General features: G+C 40.8%; 1 protein-coding gene across 3 annotated transcripts in view; it reads left to right on the top strand.

Moving 5' to 3' along the window:
* Positions 1-21,983, top strand: part of GLI3 (GLI family zinc finger 3) — a 560,226-nt gene that overhangs the window by 409,647 nt on the left and 128,596 nt on the right. For all 3 annotated transcript variants that reach the window (XM_033930274.1, XM_033930273.1, XM_033930275.1), the window contains one exon: positions 9,829-10,030. In XM_033930274.1, the coding sequence (XP_033786165.1) occupies positions 9,829-10,030 (202 nt within the window). The remainder of the gene's footprint in view (positions 1-9,828; positions 10,031-21,983) is intronic.

The following is a 21,983-nucleotide window of genomic DNA, read 5'->3' as shown; positions in this document are numbered from 1 at the left end:
CAGTGCGCTGTAGTATATCTTTATATAGCAGGGGTCTGTGGGTCAACTATTTAGATGCTGTACCTCAGTATTACAGGGTGAGACAGGCAAATGCCACCACTCCTTTAAGAGCAATTCTCACCGTGGGCCTCATCTGGGGCAGCCTCCTTGGAGCGGCTGGGGCACGGGCAGTGTGTCTGGGAGGGAATGCATGGATGGGAGAACATCGCAGGGGAGGAGACATAGGCATCCTGGGACTGTCTGCCAAGTCTCTTCCCTGAAGAAGCCCTTTCTGGAAACGTCAATCGCTCCTCCTAAACTTACTTGCTCCACTTCATCACTGACGCTGAAACCGTGGATTGAAGACAAAGTTTTATTTTATTTTTCTTTCCAGCTTATGATTTATCTTTAATCTTATCTATTGTTTTGCCTTTTGTCTTTGTTTTGTTCTATTTCTATCATTTAAATTTCTCCAGAATTCTACTGTTCAACGGCTCCCCCTTCTGCTTCTATTCCTTTCTCTCCTCTCTTCTACCTTCCAAAGTATTTAGATCAATGCTGTCTTGTTAAAATGTTTATTTTATTTTTATTTTTCCTCTAACTCTACTTTTCACTTCTCTATTACCCTCCAGGTACTTTAGTTAGATTGTGAGCCTTCGGGACAGTAAGGGAATTTTTCAAGTACCTTTCTTATTTCTAATCTTAATGTATATTTTCTGTAAACCGCTTAGAACCTAACGGATGTAGCGGTATATAAGAAATAAATTACATTACATTACATTTATTAAATACAGATCATTCATCTCTAGCTTTCACCACCACCTCATTTCCACTAGCTTTTTTGCAGGACTTGTGTTTCTGTACTGCCCATTCACATCCATTCCGATCACATGGTTCTCTTCCATTCACCTACTCTGCCTGTCTCATCATTGTGGACAGCTTAAGCTTGCCTTGTTGATTTGAAGGAAATAGGGGCAGAAACCACATTGACCACCTCTTTCCATACTTTCCCCCTCCCCTACCACATGTACCCCTTTTCTTACTCTTCCTTGCGTTCAACTCATTCATTTCCTCAAATCTACCACCTTTTTTATACACTGCCTTGCCTCGCTCATCAACCTCTTTTTCTATCGTCCCCAAGAATGTGACCCCTTCACCTCCACCAATATTTCCCCTTTCCCCCACATTATCCTCCACTTCCTTCAGCAGCATTCATTCTCTCTTTATTTCCCCTTCTCAAATCATATATCCCCTCGTGATCCAGGATACCTCATTCCTCAGTCAGCCCTTAGTTTTATCCCAATCCTGGCAGCACAAGCTCTCCCTGTGAGTGTTACATCTCCTTCCATTCTGGTTTTTCTTGTTTTTTTCCAAAGTGCTGGTGATGAGACAGTGGAAAAATAGGAGAAGGGAAGGGATGAGATGCAGTAGAACAGAAAACAATTGCTCTGCTCACTTTTGAAGCACTCACATGCGCTTTTATCTTACCCTCTCCCCTCCTGTATGAGTAAAGGAAGGGGTTGAGTCTGGAGCACAAAAACAATTGCTCTGCTCTACTCTCCACCTCCTTCCCTCCTGTCCACTGCAGGGCAGTTATTTTGTCTGCCTGAAATTTGGGGTTATTGGTCAATAGATTTGGGGTTATAATACTGGTATGCCCATAGCTAGTAATGCACTTGATTATCAGGGCTAGGGATGTTATAGAGAGAACATTCCTGGCCCCTGGTGGGGAGAACCTAAGGGATAAATAGAACAAATATTTCAATCAGGATGTGAGAAGTAGTTTAAATAGCAAATAATAATAATGAAGTTCTTGTTTGAATTTCTAGTCCTCTGTGGCTGAATGGTACCTGGCTAGTTACCAGTAACCTGCTGGATTCATCTTACATGTTTCGGGAGTGTTGTAGACCAGTGTTCTTCAACCTTTTTACACCCGTGGACCGGCAGAAATAAAATAATTATTTTGTGGACCGGCAAACTATTAAGACTGAAATTTTAAAAAGCATGTCTCCAAGTCAAAGAGTCATTCTTCCTCCTCTTCCTCGGAAACTATAGCCACAACAAATGTACTGGTTCCTCAAGTCTCAGTGTCACATTTGGAGGCTATGATTCAGACCGTCTTGGATCGTCACTTTGGTAATCTACTTGCCAAACATACTCCTACCTTGACTCTGCTTTCTGCAGTCCAGCTTGAGCACTCAGCAGTATCACAAGGAGTTGATACTGGCTGTGCCTCGAGCTGATCCTCCTCACTCTACAAGGAGTCGAGTCTTTGGGAGTGCCTCAAGAGGATTCTACACACTCTATGCAAGGAGTCGAGACTTTGTGAGTGTCTCTTCTTGAGCATAAGCACGCTACTCAAGTTGTTGAGTCCTTGTCAATTCCTCGAGATACCTCTACACCAGGCGTTCAATCCCTTTTGGTGTCTTGATCTTGCTCTCCAGCCTCCAGCCCTCTCTCTTGTATAAGGCATCGCCCTTCCCGAGGCATAGGGCAAAGACTCCTCGACTTTCTTCTCAGCGAGACCTGCTTGGTTCGAGGTACAGTTCTCCATATCATTCGAGGCATCCATCGAGGCACAGATCCTCTTCTCGAGACAAGCCTCATCTTTCCAGGCCTCGAGATTCTTAGAGGCCTCCAACTCTGAAGTCGAGGACACCACCTCCAGCCACTGCTGCTTCTTCTCCTGCGAGGAATTCTATCCATTCTCTCAGTGAGTCGTCTATACCTGCATATTCAGGCCTCCCACCTCCCCTGGTTGGCTTCTCTGCTAGCTATCTGAACTGAGGAGAGAGGTGCCCTGCACTGGGCTGGAAGGCACTCACGCATGCACGGTGCGGCAGTTGCAAACTTTCTAAAGTTCTACAAGCAAGTCTGCTTGCGAAGCTGTCCGCATCTGGGCTCCGTGGATGGCATCACCCTTATGTGAGAATATCTGCCTGCTGTCCCTGGATAACACCTGTTAGGGTAAGTAACTGTGCTATATGGCCTATCTAGTCTGTCTAAACATGCTATCTATTATCTCATCCTCTTATTTATTTATTTGATTCATTTTATATCCCATCCTCCCCAATGAACTCTAAACATCCTATTGAGTCTGCCTAAAAATGCCATCCCCTCCTCTTATTTATTTGGTTCATTTTATATCCTATCCTCCCCAACGAGCTCAGAACGGATTACAAAGTTAACATACATATGTACAGTATTCTTAGGTCGTCTTTGTGTGACATATACAGAGAGTCAGTTAGCATACAATCTGATTATTTTAAGCTAACATAGTTCTCTTCCGTTAACTTAGATAGATAGGTATTTTTGTGAAGAAGTAGATTTTTATTCTCTCTTAGAGATTTAACATACTTGTCCCAAGCAATTTCGGAAAGATTTTAAGTCCTATCTATTTAAACAGTACAATACTTAATAGATATCAATACTCCAGAGAAGCTTCACCTTCGTTATCTGCCTTGTGAAACACCTTAAGGTCCCCTTCTCCTCGAGGTCACCCTTCCTTGGAGCAGATATTTTTTTCTTCTTTCCTACATCAAATGAGTAAGGAATTTAATATTACTTTGGACTCTGATTCCAAATACTCTCAAGAATATTTGGAAGAAATGGGTATGTCTCGTCCTCCTGCGGAGTCTCTCAAATTACCCATTAATAGTCTTCTTTCTCAAACCTTCAGGAGAAATCTTGAGACACCTTATTCCATTTCTGCTGTTCCAGGAAAGCTGGAGTCTCCTTACAGGATGGTCCACTGCAAGGGCTTCAAGAAATCTCAGTTATCCCATTAGTCCCTTCTCATGGAGTCTTCTCTGAAAAAAAATCAATCCTGCCAAAGTTTATGCCACTGTCCCTCCTGGAAGAGAGGGCAAGACCATGGACAAATTTGGTCGCCGTTTGTATCAAAATTCTCTCATGGTGACTAGAGTTTTGAATTACAATTTTGTTTTCTTTTCTTATTTCAAATGTTTGGTTGACACACTGCCTGAATATTTCAAATATATTCCTCAATACCGTCTTCCAGGCTTTCAGCAGACCATCACCATTCTGACAACTCCGCATGCATCTCCTTCAATCTTCCTATGATACATTTGAGCTTTCCTCAAAGGTCACTGCCTTTTCAGTGGCGATGTACAAGCTTGCCTGGCTCCGCACTATAGACATGGACCCTAATCTTCAAGATCGTCTGACCAACATTCCTTGTCAAGGAAATGAATTGTTTGATGATTCCATCGAGGCAGCTACTAAACTATTGTCTGAACATGAGAAATCGTTTGTTTCCATTACTCGTTCTAACCCTAAGCCTTCTACTTCTAAAGGCTTCAGACCTCTTCCATCTTACCAGAGGCATTTTCCACAGAGAGCAGCTCCTTATACAAGAGCACCCCCTAAGAAACAACCATATCAGCAGAGGCAGCAGAAACCTCAGACTCCTGCTGTGCCTAAGGCCTCTCAGCCTTTTTGACAATCTAATACAGAGCATAACCTCCATCGTTCTGCCTCTGTCCTCTCCCCTTCCCATTGGGAGTCGTCTCCATCATTTTTACCACCACTGGGATATGATTACTTCAGACCTCTGGGTGCTGTCCATCATCAGGGAAGGATACTCTCTTCATTTCATCCAGATTCCTCCAGATCTGCCTCCAAAAGAGTATCCTTCCAATCCATCCCAGACTGTCCTTCTTCTTTAGGAAGCTCAAGCTCTGCTTCATCTCCGTGCCATCAAAGAGGTTCCTCTGGAACAGCAGAGCAGAGGGTTTTACTCCCGTTATTTCCTAGTTCCCAAGAAGACGGGTGATCTGTGACCTATTTTGGACCTCAGAGCCCTCAACAAATTTCTTGTCAGAGAGAAATTTTGGATGCTGTCTCTGGCATCTTTATACCCCCTTCTAGATCAGAACGATTGGTTATGTTCTCTAGATCTCAAAGAGGCTTACACTCACATTCCCATTCATCCAGCCTATTGACACTTCCTCAGATTTCGGGTGGGGAATCTGCATTTCCAGTACAGAGTGCTACCTTTCAGCTAAGCTTCATCTCGAAGAGTGTTCACCAAGTGCCTAGTTGTCATAGCAACAGCTCTGCGGAACCATAGGCTCCAGGTGTTCCCCTACCTGGATGACTGGCTCATCAAGGATTCAGCATCTCCCAAGGTTATTGTAGTGACCCAACAGACTTTCCTAAGTCCCAGCTACAGCCCTCTCAAACTTTACAGTTCATCGGAGCTGTTCTGGACACTGTCAGACTCAGAGCATTCCTTCCTCTAAACTAAACTAAACTAAACTTTAGGTTTGTATACCGCATCATCTCCACATTCGTAGAGCTCGGCATGGTTTACAGGAGATGGGATAGAAAGGAACTAAAATAAAGGGTTAGAGGTCCAAGTATGAAGAGTTTTTAAAGGGCTTAGAATGCCAGAGATGGAGTAAGTATCACATTTTAGAGAATAGCTAGGTCTTCAGATGTTTGTGGAAAAGTTGGAGAGAGCTCAGGTTCCGAAGAGGGGAGGAAATAATGTCAGGCTGCTTTCATTAATCTCTGCCACAAAGTGTCTTCCTTGACTACCATTTCAGAAGACACATGATGGTTCTCCTAGGTCACATGGCTTCTACAGTTCATGCGACTCCTTTTGCCAGACTTCACCTCAGAATTCCTCAGTGGACCCTGGCATCTCAGTGGGCGCAAGCTTGCAACCCACTCTCTCAACACATCAAAGTGACTCCTTTGTTGAGACAGTCTCTCCACTGGTGGATGCTCTCTTCCAATCTCTCCAGAGGTTTACTGTTTCAAACGCCTCCTCATCAGAAGGTCCTCACAACAGATTCTTCGACCTACGCTTGGGGGGCTCATCTCGATGGTCTCCGTACTCAAGGCCATTGGTCCAGCACGGATTGTCAGTATCACATCAATCTGTTGGAACTCAAAGCGATTTTCAATGCTCTCAAAGCTTTTCAGCATCTTCTTCATGACCTGGTAGTCCTCATTCGGACAAACAACCAAGTCGCCATGTACTATGTCAACAAGCAGGGAGGAACAGGATCTCTTCCTATTTGCCAGGAAGCTCTACAAGTGTGGGACTTGGCAATCCTTCACAACACCTTCCTCAAAGCTGTCTACATTCAAGAAGAGAAAAACTGTCTGGCGGACAAATTGAGTCGTCTTCTACAACCTCATTAATGGACACTCAATTCCTCGCCTCTTCATCACATTTTTTCTCAGTGTGGGACTCCTCAGATAGATCTCGTTGTGTCTCCCCACAATGACAAACTACCTCAGTTCTGCTCCAGGATATATTCTCCTCACCGACTGGAGTCAGATGCTTTTCTACTGGAATGGATGAATCTGATTCTCTATGCGTTCCCTCCATTCCCTCTCATTCTCAAGACACTTGTCAAACTCAAACAGGAAATACCACCATGATTTTGATAGCTCCTCGGTGGCCCAGGCAACCTTAGTACTCCCTTCTACTTCAACACAGAAGCAGGGAGCCACTGCTTCTACCAATTTTTCCTTCTCTGATTACACAGAGTCAGGGGTTTCTACTTCATCTCAACCTGCAGTCTCTACACCTGACAGCTTGGTACCTCTCAACTTAACTGCCACTCTACAGTTTTCTCAATCTGTACAGGATATTTTAGATACTTCTAGGAAGCCTACCACTAGGCAATGCTACAATCAGAAATGGATTAGATTTTCTGCTTGGTGCAACATTCATCACAAGGAACCTAAATCTACCTCCTTGTCTTCAGTATTGGATTACCTGTTCCATTTGTCTCAATCAGGCCTCAAATCCACATTCATTTGAGTCTATCTCAGTGCAATTGCTGCTTTCCATTAACCTATTGAAGAGAAACCCCTTTCTGTTCATCCTGTGGTTTCCAGATTTATGAAAGGTCTTGTCAATATCAAACCACCACTCAAACCGCCTCCAGTGGTTTGAGATCTCAATGTTCTTGCTCAACTGATCGAACCTCCTTTTGAACCAATGGATTCAGCTCTTCTTAAATATCTCACTTGGAAAGTGTTTTTTCTCATTGCACTCACGTCTGTGGATTGCAGATTCGAGTAACAGCCCACAAAGTCAGAGCCATGGAAGCATCAGTGGCTTTCCTCAGATCTATTTCTATTGAGGAAATCTGCAAAGCTGCCACTTGGTTCTCGGTTCATACATTCACTTCTCATTATTGTCTGGATACTTTTTCCAGACGGGATGGCCATTTCGGCCAGGCAGTTTTACAAAATTTATTCTCCTAAGTTGCCAACTCTCCCACCATCCCTTTTTGGTTAGCTTGGAGGTCACCCACATGTGAGAATATGCTGCCTGCTTGTCCTGGGATAAAGCACAGTTACTTACCGTAACAGGTGTTATCCAGGGACAGCAGGAAGATATTCTCACAACCCACCCACCTCCCCTGGTTGGCTTCTCTGCTAGCTATCTGAACTGAGGAGAGAGGCGCCCTGCACTGTGCGGGAAGGCACTCATGCATGCATGGTGCGGCAGTTGCAAACTTTCTAAAGTTCTACAAGCAAGTCTGCTTGCGAAGCTGTCCGCTTCCGGGCTGGCTCTTCAGCTTGGAGAAGAAATGGCTCAAGGGTGATACGATAGAGGTCTATAAAATACTGAGTAGAGTGGAAAGGATAGATGTGAATCGTTTGTTTACTCTTTCCAAAAATACTAGAACTAGGGGGCATGTGATGAAGCTACTAAATAGATTTAAAACAAACCGGAGAAAATATTTCTTCACACAACGTGTAATTAAACTCTGCTAGTGAATGTGGTGAAATCAGTTAGCTTAGCAGGGTTTAAAAGTTTTAGATAATTTCCTAAAATTAAAGTCCATAAGCCATTATTGAGATGGCTTGTGGAAATCCACTGTTTATTCCTAGGATAAGTAGCATAAAATCGGTTTAACTACTTGGAATCTTGCTAGGTACTTTGGGCTTGGGTTGGCAACTGTTGACCACAGGATACCTAGCTTGATGGACCTTCGATCTCTCCCAATATGGCATTTCTTATGTTCTTATAATGAGCATCTAAGTTTTATAGAATTGGTGCCGATATTGGTGCCTAACTTTAGTCAGTCTTTATAGAATCAGGGCCCTAAACAATCGTGGTGGGATTAAAGAAGATGTATTAACAGCCATGGTTGTAAATATATATAGTCAAAGCAAAAACCAGGAGAGACACCTCCACACACACAATCAGAGCCAACAAACAACAGTGGAGGTTTGAAGACAAAGGTGTGCAATTTTATTCAACACATCATAGTCTTGTGTGGTGGCTCGAGACGCCCGTGTTCCGGCTGGTACGGCCTGCTTCAGGAGCCTAACATACATACATAAACAATAAAACCATAAATATATGATCTTATGTAACACACAAGGAAAATATCAAACAAGAATAAAAAAAAACATTAAAAAATTAAAACAAGAGTATCAATATCAAAAGATTAACATTAAAACGATTGGGGGAGAAAATATATGAGTAATTGTGATCGTGAGTTAAAAAGGTATGTCTGCTTTTTGTTGCTTTACATGATTGTGGTTATATATGTGTATATTCATTATTACAGTTTTATTTATTTATTGTTGCATCATTTTAATGTTAATCTTTTGATATTGATACTCTTGTTTTAATTTTTTAATGTTTTTTTTATTCTTGTTTGATATTTTCCTTATGTGTTACATAAGATCATATATTTATGGTTTTATTGTTTATGTATGTATGTTAGGCTCCTGAAGCAGGCTGTACCGGCCGGAACACGGGCGTGTCGAGCCACCACACAAGACTATGATGTGTTGAATAAAATTGCACATCTTTGTCTTCAAACCTCCACTGTTGTCTGTTGGTTCTGTAAATATATATATATTCAGTTACTACAGTCAGCCTTAGTGTTAAAAAAAATCCGGCCAGAGCAGAATATCCTGATAAAGCACTCAGCAACTGAGCTAGTGGCAATAGTCAGTGTGTTCTCCAGATAACTTATCCGTGTAACTTAGAGCAGCCTTCTATCTGTCCTAAGTTATCTGAAAAACAAAATGAATATTGCTTCTATCCAGATATGTTCTGAGGCCACGTATAGTGCCCACCTTATCTGCATTGTATCAAGGTGGTCTATAAGGACATTCAGAGGCACTATCCAAAGAGGTGCTGTTTTCTAGATAGGTGCTTTAGAATATTGACGTGTGTGTTTATAATGTATAGTTTAAATGTGCTGTATGGCTTGAACAATAAGCACTTGAGCTTCTTGGTTGTTAGTGACATTATTATAATGTGATATGTAGATGATACACCATGTACACAGTAAATTGCAATAGGGAACTTCTTGTAAAATACCATGGATATAAGTTCAGCCATCTCTTAAAATCTTGCCACCAATATTTTCATTGGATTTTTTGAATGAAAGATGTTCTAGGCAGAACAATGATTCTTACAGGAAGCAAGTGCCCCAGTGGAAAGTTGATATGAAGATTTTGGTTTCCTGTTTGCTTAGGCTGTACTATTGTCTCGGTGCATGTAGTAAATTAATGATGTGGATGCCTAAGCAGCCGTCAGATTCATAAATCACCAGAAATGAGAGGGGTAATGCATAGAAGTCTTTTCCTTTTGTTTAGTAATTTATCATTTTGCTTGAGCATTAATAAACAGAACTCTCCAGGGGTAAGTCACTGGAAGATACATTTTTCTTCCTAATTTTCTTCAATTGTAGCTAGTAGATCACAGGTGGGATGTGAAGGCACTTGTCAGAGCAAGTCAGTGTTTTGTGACTCTCTGTGCACAGTGAGGGTAGTACTGAATAAATGAGTATTATGCTACTTCTGCAATCTGATCATGCTTTGTTATCATGACAGGCTCCAGGTTCCCCAGCCCTAGGCTGTCAGCCAGACCAAGCCGGAAGCGCACTCTGTCCATATCACCACATTCTGACCATAGTTTTGACCTTCAAACCATGATCCGGACTTCTCCAAACTCCTTGGTCACTATTCTTAATAATTCTCGCAGCAGCTCTTCGGCCAGTGGCTCATATGGCCACTTAGCTGCAAGTGGAATGAGGTAAGAACTCAGTTGCTGACTGGCTTATACAATACTCTTTGATTTCTTTGTGCACTGCTCTCTGTGAACTCACACACATACCTACACCAGCATGTGATAGAAATATATGCCTGCATCCATAGCAGAAAAAATATACGTATGTATAAATTGGCCCGAACTGGTGTTTATCTATTGCATATCCCAGTATGCAAATAAGTACACAGTATTCACATTGCTTATGCAAGTATGTTTTATTTATCTTAGAAACAAAAATAAGATGTTGATCAGGAAAGAGAGATTAAGACAAATGCTTTGTTTTCAACTACTAGGTCTTACTTGCAAAGAAAAAAAGATAAGGTGACTTGTTTAGAACCATATGGAGAATTATTGGAAGGGAGGTCTTGAACTTATATCCTAGGGCTTCTGAATCATAGGCTAATTCTTGAATTGTTAGACTATTTATCCTCACTTGAACTTGAACTCTAGTTGAAAATATGAGCTAACAGGAGGCACTGGGCATATTCTAGATGCTGAATAGCCTTTTCTCAATTCATTACTATTTAAGATCAGGTACTGGAATCTTTAGGGTTTTATCAAATTTATATTTTTATTGTAATTTATAACCAAATACAACCAGTAGTCATAAAACACAGCGATAGATCTCTAAGTTGTTATTGTGGTTCATATTTTGTATGAAAATGAGTTTTTTTTTTGTACAAGACAGTTTTGTAACATGGAAACGTGAATTTTAAATTGTTATGTGGTGATAGGGAAAAAACCTACAGTTTACTAAATTACTATGTTCTTTGGAAAGACTTGGTGCCCAAGGCTTGATTCTTTAAAATCCTCTAGGCCTCAGGAAGACAAGGTTGGGTTTAGGTGAATAACAGTTCCTATAAAAGGGGATAGTCACCATTTTTTGAGCACAAAAATATGCACATCATAACCTATAAATATATCATCATGAGCAAGTTGAAAATCTGATGCACCTTGCTGTCCATCTACAGACATACTCTCAAAACCTCTCTCTACCCAAATGTATGCCTTTTATTCATTTTTGGCAAACCTCAGCCATGAATGTATTTACTCTTGTCTGTTACTAATCTAAATTAAGGCAAGGGTTGTTGGAGTTTTCTAACCCTTATTACTTGCTATAGAAATGATTTTTAAAATTTTTAAAAATTGTAGTAAAATAGGAAAGCTACTCTTGTACTAGTTATCTGCTATAAACATTTTAGAAATCAGGGATGTACCGTATTTTCACGTAGATAACGCGCACATGGGTATAGTGTGCGGGAAACCGAAAATATGTTTAAAAAATTTTGTATACCGCGCACACCCGTATACCGCGCATGCTGCCCCGACTCTCCCGTCGCCGCCTGACTCTCCTTTCGCCCGCCCCGACTCTCCTCTGGCTACCCCGACTCTCCTTTCGCTCGCCCCGACTCTCCTCTCCCCCTTGAAGTCCTGTCCCCACCCTGAAAGCCTGATGCCCCGCCCGACGGTTGATTCACCCACCCGCAGGACCGCTCGCACCCCCACCCCGAAGGACCGCTCGCACGCACCCGCACCCCCACCCCGAAGGACCGCTCGCACGCACTCCCACCCGCACCCCCACCCTGAAGGACTGCTCGCACCCCCACAGCCTCCTGACCCCCCCCCCATCATGTAGACGCTCCTACCAGTGTCCTGCTGCTTCCTCTTGGCGGTCCCGGCCCTTCTGTGAGCCCTGCGCCTGCGCTGCTTCCTCTTCCGGCGGTCCCGCCCTTTCTCTGATGTCAGAGGTGTGGGGTGCGGGTGCGAGCGGTCCTGCGGAGGGGGTGAATCGGACGTCGGGGGGGGGGGGGAACTATGTAAAAAAAAATTTGTACAACGCGCTCACGCGTATAACGCGCAATGTTATGCACGGTTTGTAAAATCGTGTATAACGCACACGTTATATGAGTGAAAATATGGTAAGTTAAATTTCTGATTTTGTCTTATGAAAATGTTCTGCCTTTAAAGAATGCACACAAAATCAACTTTATGCACATAAAACTCCAAATTAATGTGCATGTAACTGATTTGTGTACATCAAGGCACTTTTTAAAGGCCATTATAATTTTCTGCTTGGGAGATCACGTTCTATCTTTTCAAATACTTTTTTAGCATATCTGGATGGCTGTTTTAGAACTTTAAGCAGCACTTTGCTTCTTAATCCCATAAAAGACCTTCTCGGGCATAGCATTGCCATACTTGGTGAGACCAATGTCCATCAAGCTTAGCATCCTGATAATAACGCAAGCTAATCTAAGTCACAAATACCTTGCAGGATCCCCAAAAGTAGATTCTGCAGGGTCAGCGTTCAAAGTGCTTTAATCAGCCAGAGGGGCATTTTTGATATGACATCCAAACCAACACGTCCAAAATTCCAGTGCCAAACATAGTCATTTTTGAGCAAGAAAGATCTCTCTTTTTTGGTTTGAAAATTGCCATAATTTAGATGTTTATGTGCTCAGTGAATCTTTCTATAAGGGCCATTTCCAAACAAAGATATCCAAGGGAAAAATGCACAAAATAAGGCATTGGAAGTTCTGGGGGCCATCAGTCTTACTAGACTGGCCACACATATATCCTAGCAGAGCAGTAGGGTAGCCTACGGGGCACAGCTGTAAACTACACATAAAAGATCCCAGGTCCATATTGCATCATAACCCCTTTATGTTATATGGTAAATCCTCAAGAAATAGCGAAAAATGTACTGTACCCAATTGTGCACCACTACAATAACCCATATTCCTGCAGGCGTCACCTCGTATGTGGGTTCAGTAAGTATTTTGTAGTTTTTCAGGTGCTCACACAGGTGACAGGACTAAATCGCGCGAGACAACGGCACGCCGACAACTGAGCGCAAGGTTGATGGCGCGCCGAAGAAAAGCACTATTTTAAAGGGCTCCGACGGAGAGGTTGAGGGGGAACCCCCCACTTTACTTAACAGACATCGTGCTGGCGTTGTGGGGGATTTGGGGGGTTGTAACCCTCTTCATTATACTTAAAACTGAACTTTTTTCCCTAAAAAACAGGCAAAAAGTTTGGTTTCAAGTATAATGAGGGGGTTACAACCCCCCAAACCCCCCACAACGCCAGCGCGATGTCTGTTAAGTAAAGTAGGGGGGTTCCCCACCAACACCTCCCGTTGGAACCCTTTAAAATAGTGCTTTTCTTTGGCGCGCTGTCAACCTTGCGCTCAGTTGTCGGCGCGCCGTTGTCTCGCGCGATTTAGTCTATGAACCGCTCACACATTCCACTATACTCCAATGACTCGCTTGCCACTTTATGAGAAATGGCCATTATATCTGCAGCTGCCAAAGAGCCTAGTTTGCACTGTCCCTTTCACCTCTTAAGGGTGGCTGGGAGGGGGTCAGGAACTCCTGGGGAATTAAGGAGGCGTCATGCCTTTATTTCTCCTGTGGTCATCTGGTCAGTTTGGGCACCTTCTTGCACTTAGGGCTCCTTTTACTAAGGTGCGCTAGCGTTTGTAGCGCGCGCTAACCCCGCGCTACGCGCCAAGAACTAACGCCAGCTCAAGGCTGGCATTAGCGCCTAGCGCGCACGCAATGCATTGTGCGCGCTAAAACCGCTAGTGCAGCTTAGTAAAAGGAGCCCTAAGTTATTGAAACAGGTCTAGTTAAAAACATCCTATTTTATAACTTAATTGCAATAATCTGTCTGTTGAATTTCAAATTAATCAGGACAGTAACAGCTGATGGATAGAAAAATGACCTAATAGAGCTCTATTGTGCACAGTTTGTAAAATGATTGCTTCACGACTTGTCCAATTTGTTGTTTAAATTAAAGTTGTGAGTCTGGAATAACTCCAATACATGAACAGTATTTACTCTAGAAATTTCTGTATTCTGTAATATAAGTGGTGAAGGTAAAACAGAGTTTTCTTTAGGTGTAAAAATAATTACCTTTGATTTATCTGGATTAATTTTTTTAAAAAAAGAATTATTCATAAACATAATAAACATCAACATAATAAAATTACAAAAATAAAGGTAAATTGAATACAGGAAATATGATCCAAACAGTATTGTGTTAAATCTAGCCCATGTATTAGGACTGCTTTGATAAGTAACAAATATAGGGGGGGGGTCTTTTACTAAGGCACACTAGCCGATTTAGCACATGCTAAATATTAATGTGCGCTAAATGCTAATGCATCCATAGAATGTAATGGACGCGTTAGTGTATGCTAAATCAGCTAGCGTGCCTTAGTAAAAGAGAGGGATTTCTAACAGGAAATCATACTTAGCTCTTCCACATATCTTACAGAAGGCAAAATTAAACTTTTAATCTATTCACCTTTGTCCTCAACCTCTACTAATTCTTTTTCAGAAATTGTCTGAGGTACATTTTTATCTTGAAGAAATAATACCAAATAAGAGGGATCCATAAACGTGTCTTTATTCTTTCTTAACTCAACCAGGCATTTGCAAGGGAATTTAAGAAAAAATTAAGCCCCTATAGCCAAGATAAAAATGTACCTGGATTAATTTTTAATTTATGATTCATAAGCCAGTCCGTTACTAATTGTAATTTATCATCAACTTTAGTAACTTCCTCAGTATTATATCAAAAGTATAAAGAATCTGGATATCAACTGCATAGGCAAACATAGTGAAACCTAATGTTTGTTCCAGAGTCAGAAGAGGGGAAGTGTAGAGCCCTGTGGTACTCCTGAATCCATAGTAAAGGAAGCAGATGTAGAATTTGCAAATGATACTATATAAGATTTTTGTGCAAGATACAAATTAAACCATTGCAAAGCAGTATCTGTAAGTCCTATCTGCTTAAAATGATCCATTAAAAGAGATTGATCAATAAGATTGAAAGCTGCTGATGGATCTAATGATAATATTAGTACATATTTAAATTGATCATAATCTTTATAACCATAAGTAGTTAATCCAAGCAAAGATATTTCTGTAGTTCAAGTTCAAGTTTATTAAAATTTGATAAATCGCTTATTACATACTAAGCGAGTAACATTAAAATATAAGATAGATCAAGAGTTCATTATACATCAAAAAATGGTTAAAAACAATCTGACAAACAAACAAACTCAGATACATAAGGGAATGGAAAGTAAGAGAGAACAGTTACAATATTGATATTTATCATAATTATGAAGAAAAGAAAAACCAAATAAGGGAAACACATGAGGAATTGGATTGGGATTGGTAAAAATGAATTATTTAAACATTAAATGCATCTCTAAATAAAAAAGTTTTTAAATTATTTTTAAATTTACAGAGATCTTTAACTTCTCTTATATGTCTGTTTTTTTTTCTTTCTGTCTCTCTCTTTCCTCGGCTGTCCACCACCATCCCTTTTCCTGCTCCCCCTGTCCAGCAGCAGCCCTTCTCCCTTCTTTTTACCTTACCCCCTGTCCAGCAGCACCCCTTACCTGCTCCCCCTGTCCAATAGGACCCCTTCTCCTTTCCCTGCTCCCCCTGTCCAGCATCCGCTAGCCTGGGCAGACTCGGGGCTTTTGCTAGGCCGGCCCACCTCGCATTATCGAAGTTGGTCACCTAGCAAATGCCCCGCGGCTGCTGCGTTTGCTGGTACAGGGGTGAGAAGAGGCGTCCCGGCAGCGACAGTGCAGGAGTCAAACCGCCACCGCCGCTGAAGTCGCTGCACGCATTGCAAGCTGTCGCACGCGCCGCAAATAGAATATGGCCACGGAAGCACACAGCACGCTGTCAGGGATCACGGCCTCCTAAATGCGCATGCACTCTTAGGGTTTTATTATAGAGGAAGCTCTTGAGATGATGACTGTGTAAATGTTCTCAAAGTACTAAAGGGAACTGAATAAGAAAAACAATTTTCTGAATTTAGAACAGGTGAAACACCTGTTTGAATAGAGTTCCATGTTTCTGATCTTAGTCTGAAAGTTTGAAGCAAGCAAATGTGCATTAGGAATATGATCTAAATAGCAATTTTTTTTGGTTATAAGTAGTTAGTGATTTTACTATCATATAAGATCACTATATTTGGAGCTTTTCCTATTTTAGATGTATAATATGTCTTTTTTGCTTTTCTAACAGCCTGTTTATATTGTGGCCATTCTGGAAGATTCCAGGGACCAGGTCCCAGATCACATAACCCTAGCCGAGCGTAGACAGGAGTTGGTAGCATGCAAACTCGTTTAAGAATAAACAATTCAAAATTCAGATCCACTACAAAAATCTTGCTTTTATTTAGTTCATCACTCAGGCATATGGAAAAAGCTCAGAAAAAAAAACATTCAATGCACAATCAAACAAAAACACAGGGACTTTTCCCTTAGGCAAATAAAGTGAATGCATTTCACCACAAAACAGTCTGAACTTTTCCAGCAAATTTTAAACTCCACAAAAATATTCATCTTTTTTTCTTGAGTATTGTTCCTACCTTCCTGCAGGCTTCAGTCTGGCTTTAGTCAGCTGTTCCAGACTAGCAATATCACTCAGTACATTGCAACCATGAAAAGTCAATTCCTCAATCTTCCAGCACTGCTTTTAAATTCACAGTCTCTGCAACTTCAGCACTAGAGAATTTTCCTTGGGTTTGTCTTGATCTATCTGCCCAAATGATCAGCTTTAAAACAGATCCCTACCAAAATCCCAACTGGATTTTACTTCTCTACAGTGTCATTTCAATTGCAGTGCACTTTCCCAAAACAGGCTTGGCATGCAGGAATTTTCTCAAAAAAACACACAAAAATAATATTTTCCTTTCATGCCAGAAAATAAGGCCTGCTTTCAGGCCTTCTTTCTCGTAAGGTTGCTTTTCTTAACAAACAGTTTTCCTTAAAACTGATTTGTACATTACTTCCAATTCAGTTCAAACACGCAGTATTTCCTTTTATCAGCCACTCACTTTAACCGATTTTAGCTCACAGCCTGGAGTTACTGGATAACATCATCTTCACTATAGATACTAAGGCTCTCTGCCATTTCTACATTTTTTGGACAAACAGTTATGGTGTCCCCTGGAGCCTCCCAATCCTGGGTTTCTACCTGTTCCTTATACTATGGTGTTCCATGTTACTCCTCAGACTTGCTAAAAGCTCTCCAGTTCTGTGACTGCCTCTTGCTTCTAAGGGGTCTACCCTTTCTCTCCCTGCAACTGGGCAATTAGTTCTAGGTTCAGGTGTGTTTCTAACCCTGATTGCTTCTGTGTTCTGTGGTTTGCTGGACTGGTTTAAACCAGTCCTAAGTGTAATGCTGGTTGGAGTTGCTCCAGCCCTGGGTTTAGGTTTAACCTGACCCTACCTAGCTGGGACTTGTAGTTCTGCCTTTACTTCTTTAGTTTGTGGTCTAGGAAATACACTTCTCCTTCCAAATCCACGATTTCAGTACCCGCAGATTCAGTTATTCACGATTTTTTTTCCAACAGAAACGCTGCATCCCGGACCTTCCCTAGACCTTCCCTGCTGGTCTAGCGGAGACGCAGGGCAGGATCGATCATCCTACGCTCCTACCCCATGCAGAGCCATCATCAAAATGGCTGCCGTGAGTTCCTGATGTAGTCTCGAAACTACAACGAAAATTCACGGCAGCCGTTTTGATGACAGCTCTGTACGGGGCCGGAGCATAGGACTATTGATCCTGTCCCGCGTCGCTGCTAGACTACCAGGTAAGGTCTGGGGAAGGTCCGGGATGAAGGAGGGAGGCGGGGGTGGGTCAGAGCCAGTCCTAAAAGTTATTCACTATTTTTCAATATTCATGGGCCGGCTCTGCCCCTAACCCCCCCGAATATGGAGGGAGGAGTATAACAGACAGGTCTTTGGGGACTCAGACCCAGTCTAAGGACTGTTTCTCAAAGATGTTTTATTTCCCTACAGTATCTTAGGCTGTGCCCAGGGTCTTGTATGTGTGGAAACCTATGCAACTCACTTCCTTTGGCATCTGCCCCCTGATACTGCAGGTGTCCCTTTGAGCTCACAGGGTCTTCCCTGTGACAATATGCATGTACTATAGATATAAATATCAATATAGCCATTTCTGTGAGATTTCTATGCCAACTTCGCTCAGATTGTCTAAGTTAACGTTTGATTTGACGAAGTTCGTCACTATACTATGCAGTTTTCAATCTTGAAGGATGTTTCGTCGACAGAGGTTTCATTGGTGCTAATTTATTTAATTACCCTGCTCAATGCTTGCATTTCTCTCAATCTTTTCCAATTTATAGAATATATTTGCTCCTGCCTCCCCTCTTAAACCTAAGCATATCACCTCTGTAGCTTTCCTAGCAGACGGTACATTCAAACCTGATTTCCCTGTACCTCAGCACATGACCATGCTACCTGATGCATATAGATGGCACTGAACACTATTTTTATTCATTAAAGTCAAGAAATGGCTTTCTACCAGAAATTTTTCTGAGTCCCAATTTTCAGTAACCATATATGGTCAAAGTCAGACTTAATATTCTCTGAATTTGTGTTGGAATTCAGCAGCTCCACTGGCTGATTTTTTTCAATGCTTCTCTAGAATCGAAAGTGGTACCGGAGGATTGGAAAAGGGCAGATCTAGTTCCTCTCCACAAAAGTGGAAGTAGGGAACTACAGGCTGGAATTCTGACTTTTGTGGTAAGTAAATTAATGGAAATGCTTTTAAAACAGAAAATAATGATGTTTTTGGAATCCAGTGGATTACAGAATCTGAGGCAAAATGGATTCACTAGAGGCAGGTCTTGTCAGACAAATCTGATCAATTTCTTTGACTGGGTGACCAGAGAATTGGATGGAGGGAGTGCACTAGATGTGGTGTATTTAGATTTTAACAAAGCCTTTTGACAGTGTTCCACACAGGCATAAATAAATTGAATGCCCTCAGGATGGGCCCCAAAATTGTTTATTGTTAGCTTCTATACCACTACTAATGACTGGGGAGTCAATTCTGATGGACTAGGTCAGGAACTGGTTGAGTGGAAAGCAACAGAGGGTAATGATCAATGGAGATCGCTCTAAGGAAAGGGATATTACTACCATGTTTCTCCGAAAATAAGACAATGTCATATATCCATTTGGGGCCCACAAAAGGCTCTAGGTCTTATTTTTGGGTAGGGCTTATTTTTTTTTTCATGTACATGATCATCTCTCCCTTCCTCTCTATCACCCCAATTCTTCCTATTTCCTTTCCCCCACATGTGCAACACCTTTCCATCCTCTCTCACCCTCCCCTCTGTTTCTCTGATTCTTTTAACTTTTTTTTTTTTTTGTAAGGTCAATGTCCATGCATTTGATTTATTAGTTTTGTGCGCTTATAATGGAATCAACTGTTTACTATTGAACTTCTCTGTAGAATTTCCTTAGTCTTATCCACTAGCCTGCGTCCAGCCACATATAAGCTTTTACATTCACAATTTTCTTATTAAATTTATCTTGGCTACCACCTAGTAAATTAAGGTTCGTTTTATAACATTTCTGGTTTTGTATTTGAAACTTTTGCTTGAATGGTAGATACTTTCATAATCTAATCTAACATTGACTTTTCTAGACCACCTTTACTCAATGAAATAGATCTTAAAGTGGTTGACAGTAGTGAAACTCATTAGGAAAAAAAGAAAAAAAGTCAAAATCAGGATTTTGTTAAGAACTTTTCAAAACAGAAAAGTTTTTAAATGCTTATGAAATATTGAATAAGAAGAAATTTTATTCATCAAAATAAGGAGATCATTCCATGCTTGAATTGCTTTGTAGGAGAAAGATCGTTCTAAAGTTTTCTTAAACTGAACAGACTTAAAGGAAGGAAATAATAGGAAATGATGATCCTTTAATCTGGAGGCTTTACTGCTACAAGGAAAAGGAACTGATAAAAGAAAGCGCACAGGAGCCATATACCATTGAAAATTTTGGAGAAAAAACAAACAAGTTTAAAAGTTATTGGAACCTGAAGGGAAAGTCAATGAAGCTCAGTCAGAAGAGGGGACACAGTATGATCAAACGTTTCTTTTTAAATTTTAATCTAGCAGCAGTGTTTTGCAGAAGTTGAATTTTTATTAATAGAGGTTCAGTAATCCCACTATACAGAGAATTGAACAGTCTAACTATGGTAAAATAATTGCTTGTAGCTACTGTATAAATTAAAGCAAAGTGATTTTCATAAAAAAATAAGTGGTACACTATGCTGAGAATCATGTCCAAACTTTCTTACAGAAAGTTTTGCTGGAGAAGTTTCTATTTTAATTGCCATAAGAGCTGATGTGTTCTTTAGAGTTGGGGATATGCGTGTAACTGTAAATTCTGCCCATGCTCTGCCTAGACTGTGCCTATATGCAAGCCCAAGTTTAAAATATGTGTTATGCAGGATGCAAAAACCCAAACCAAAGAGGAAGAAGGAAAGAGCCCCTACAGATGAAACCAAAAGTAGGAGAGAACCAAGGAAGTTCCAGCCAAAGTTTGCATAAATACTTTTTTTATTCAAAAGACACGGACCATGTTTTTGTGGATGACTGCCTGCCTCAGGGGTCTCATTTCACTTTTAACTTCAGTTGCCATTTGCTTTTTATAGTGCCTTATTCTAATCTAATCTAATAATTCATTTCTATACCGCATAACCAAAAAGTTCAATGCAGTTTACATAAATTTCAAATACCATACAGAAGGAACAGATTAGTTAAATACTAAGAAGAGTTTTCAATTGCTTTCTAAAATCATAATAAGACTTAGAACAAAGTAGCAGAGATTTTAGTTCCCTGTCCCAGAGAGCTGCTTTGTAGGCGAGCAGACTGTGATGAAATTTTTTATACCGACATCCTTTAGTTGATGGGAAACTAAACAAGCCATGAGTACCTTGCTGATGTTTGGATCCAACAATGGAGAATGAATCGAGAAGATAAATGGAAGTCATACCAAAAAGAACTTTATAATAAAAACACCCAAATTTAAATTTAACACAAGCCTCAACAGGCAACCAATGCAATTCTCTGTAAAAGGGACTGACATGATCATACTTCCTCAAGCCAAAAATCAAGCGAACTGCAGCATTCTGGACTATTCTCAACCTTGAAAAATTATTTTGAATGACTCCCAAAAGAACTATATTCCTATAGAACTATATTATCAGAAGCAAACTTTTTTTCCACAGTAATATAATTTTTCTCACCCTGACCCTTGAGGTAGGCGATCTTCTGCCGAAACACATCTGTGTCAGGTCTTTTCAGTTTCAACTTTGGCTGGAAGGTCATTGGTTCTCCCCTACTGTTAGTTTTACCTATGTAAGATGCACCATGCACAGAATAGTGCTTATGCAGAATTTTGACATTTACATGTATTTTGTAAACATACAGGCGCATATATGCCATTATTCTAGTAAACTTTCATGTAATCAACTGTATAGCTGTTCTTTTGTAATTTTCAGAAATGTCTTGCATGTATATATTTGAGGCATTTCCTGTAAAATGTTGTTTACTGTAGAAATTTCCCAGGTAAAAAAGAAAAATTAATCTAAATAATTACTCATAGAAATACTTTAAATGAGAGATCATTTTAGTTAATATTAGATATTGCATCTTCTGCATGTAAATCAAGGCTGTTTGAGAGAGAAAACTAAAGGAAAGAAAAAGACTAAGAAAAAAAGTATCTGTTAACAGCTGTTTCATAGTAAATTCCACATCTGTGACAAGAAACTGAATGACCTTATTAATAAGAGACCCACAAAGTTAGCCACAGAGTATGTTTTTCATTACAATGTCTGTTTTGCTTTTTCTTGACGTCAGCTCTTAGAACTTCATATGCTAATAGCATTGCAATATAGTTTACTGCTCCTCCTATTCTGGAAGCTCCATGTTCTGTGCCCTAAATAAAAGGGCACTTACTGAGTATCATGGCAAAACTTGCTTCGGAAATACATGTGATGTCCTATTTTACATAGAGGGATATTTTTGATAGGATGTCTAAGTCCGACTTTGGACGTTTCCCGCAAAATGTCCAAAGTCAGAG

This window comes from Geotrypetes seraphini, chromosome 2, assembly GCF_902459505.1.
Source record: "Geotrypetes seraphini chromosome 2, aGeoSer1.1, whole genome shotgun sequence".
Classification (NCBI taxonomy): Eukaryota; Metazoa; Chordata; class Amphibia; order Gymnophiona; family Dermophiidae; genus Geotrypetes; species Geotrypetes seraphini.
Note: the sequence above shows the minus strand (reverse complement) of the source record. Positions and strands in the feature narration are given on the sequence as shown.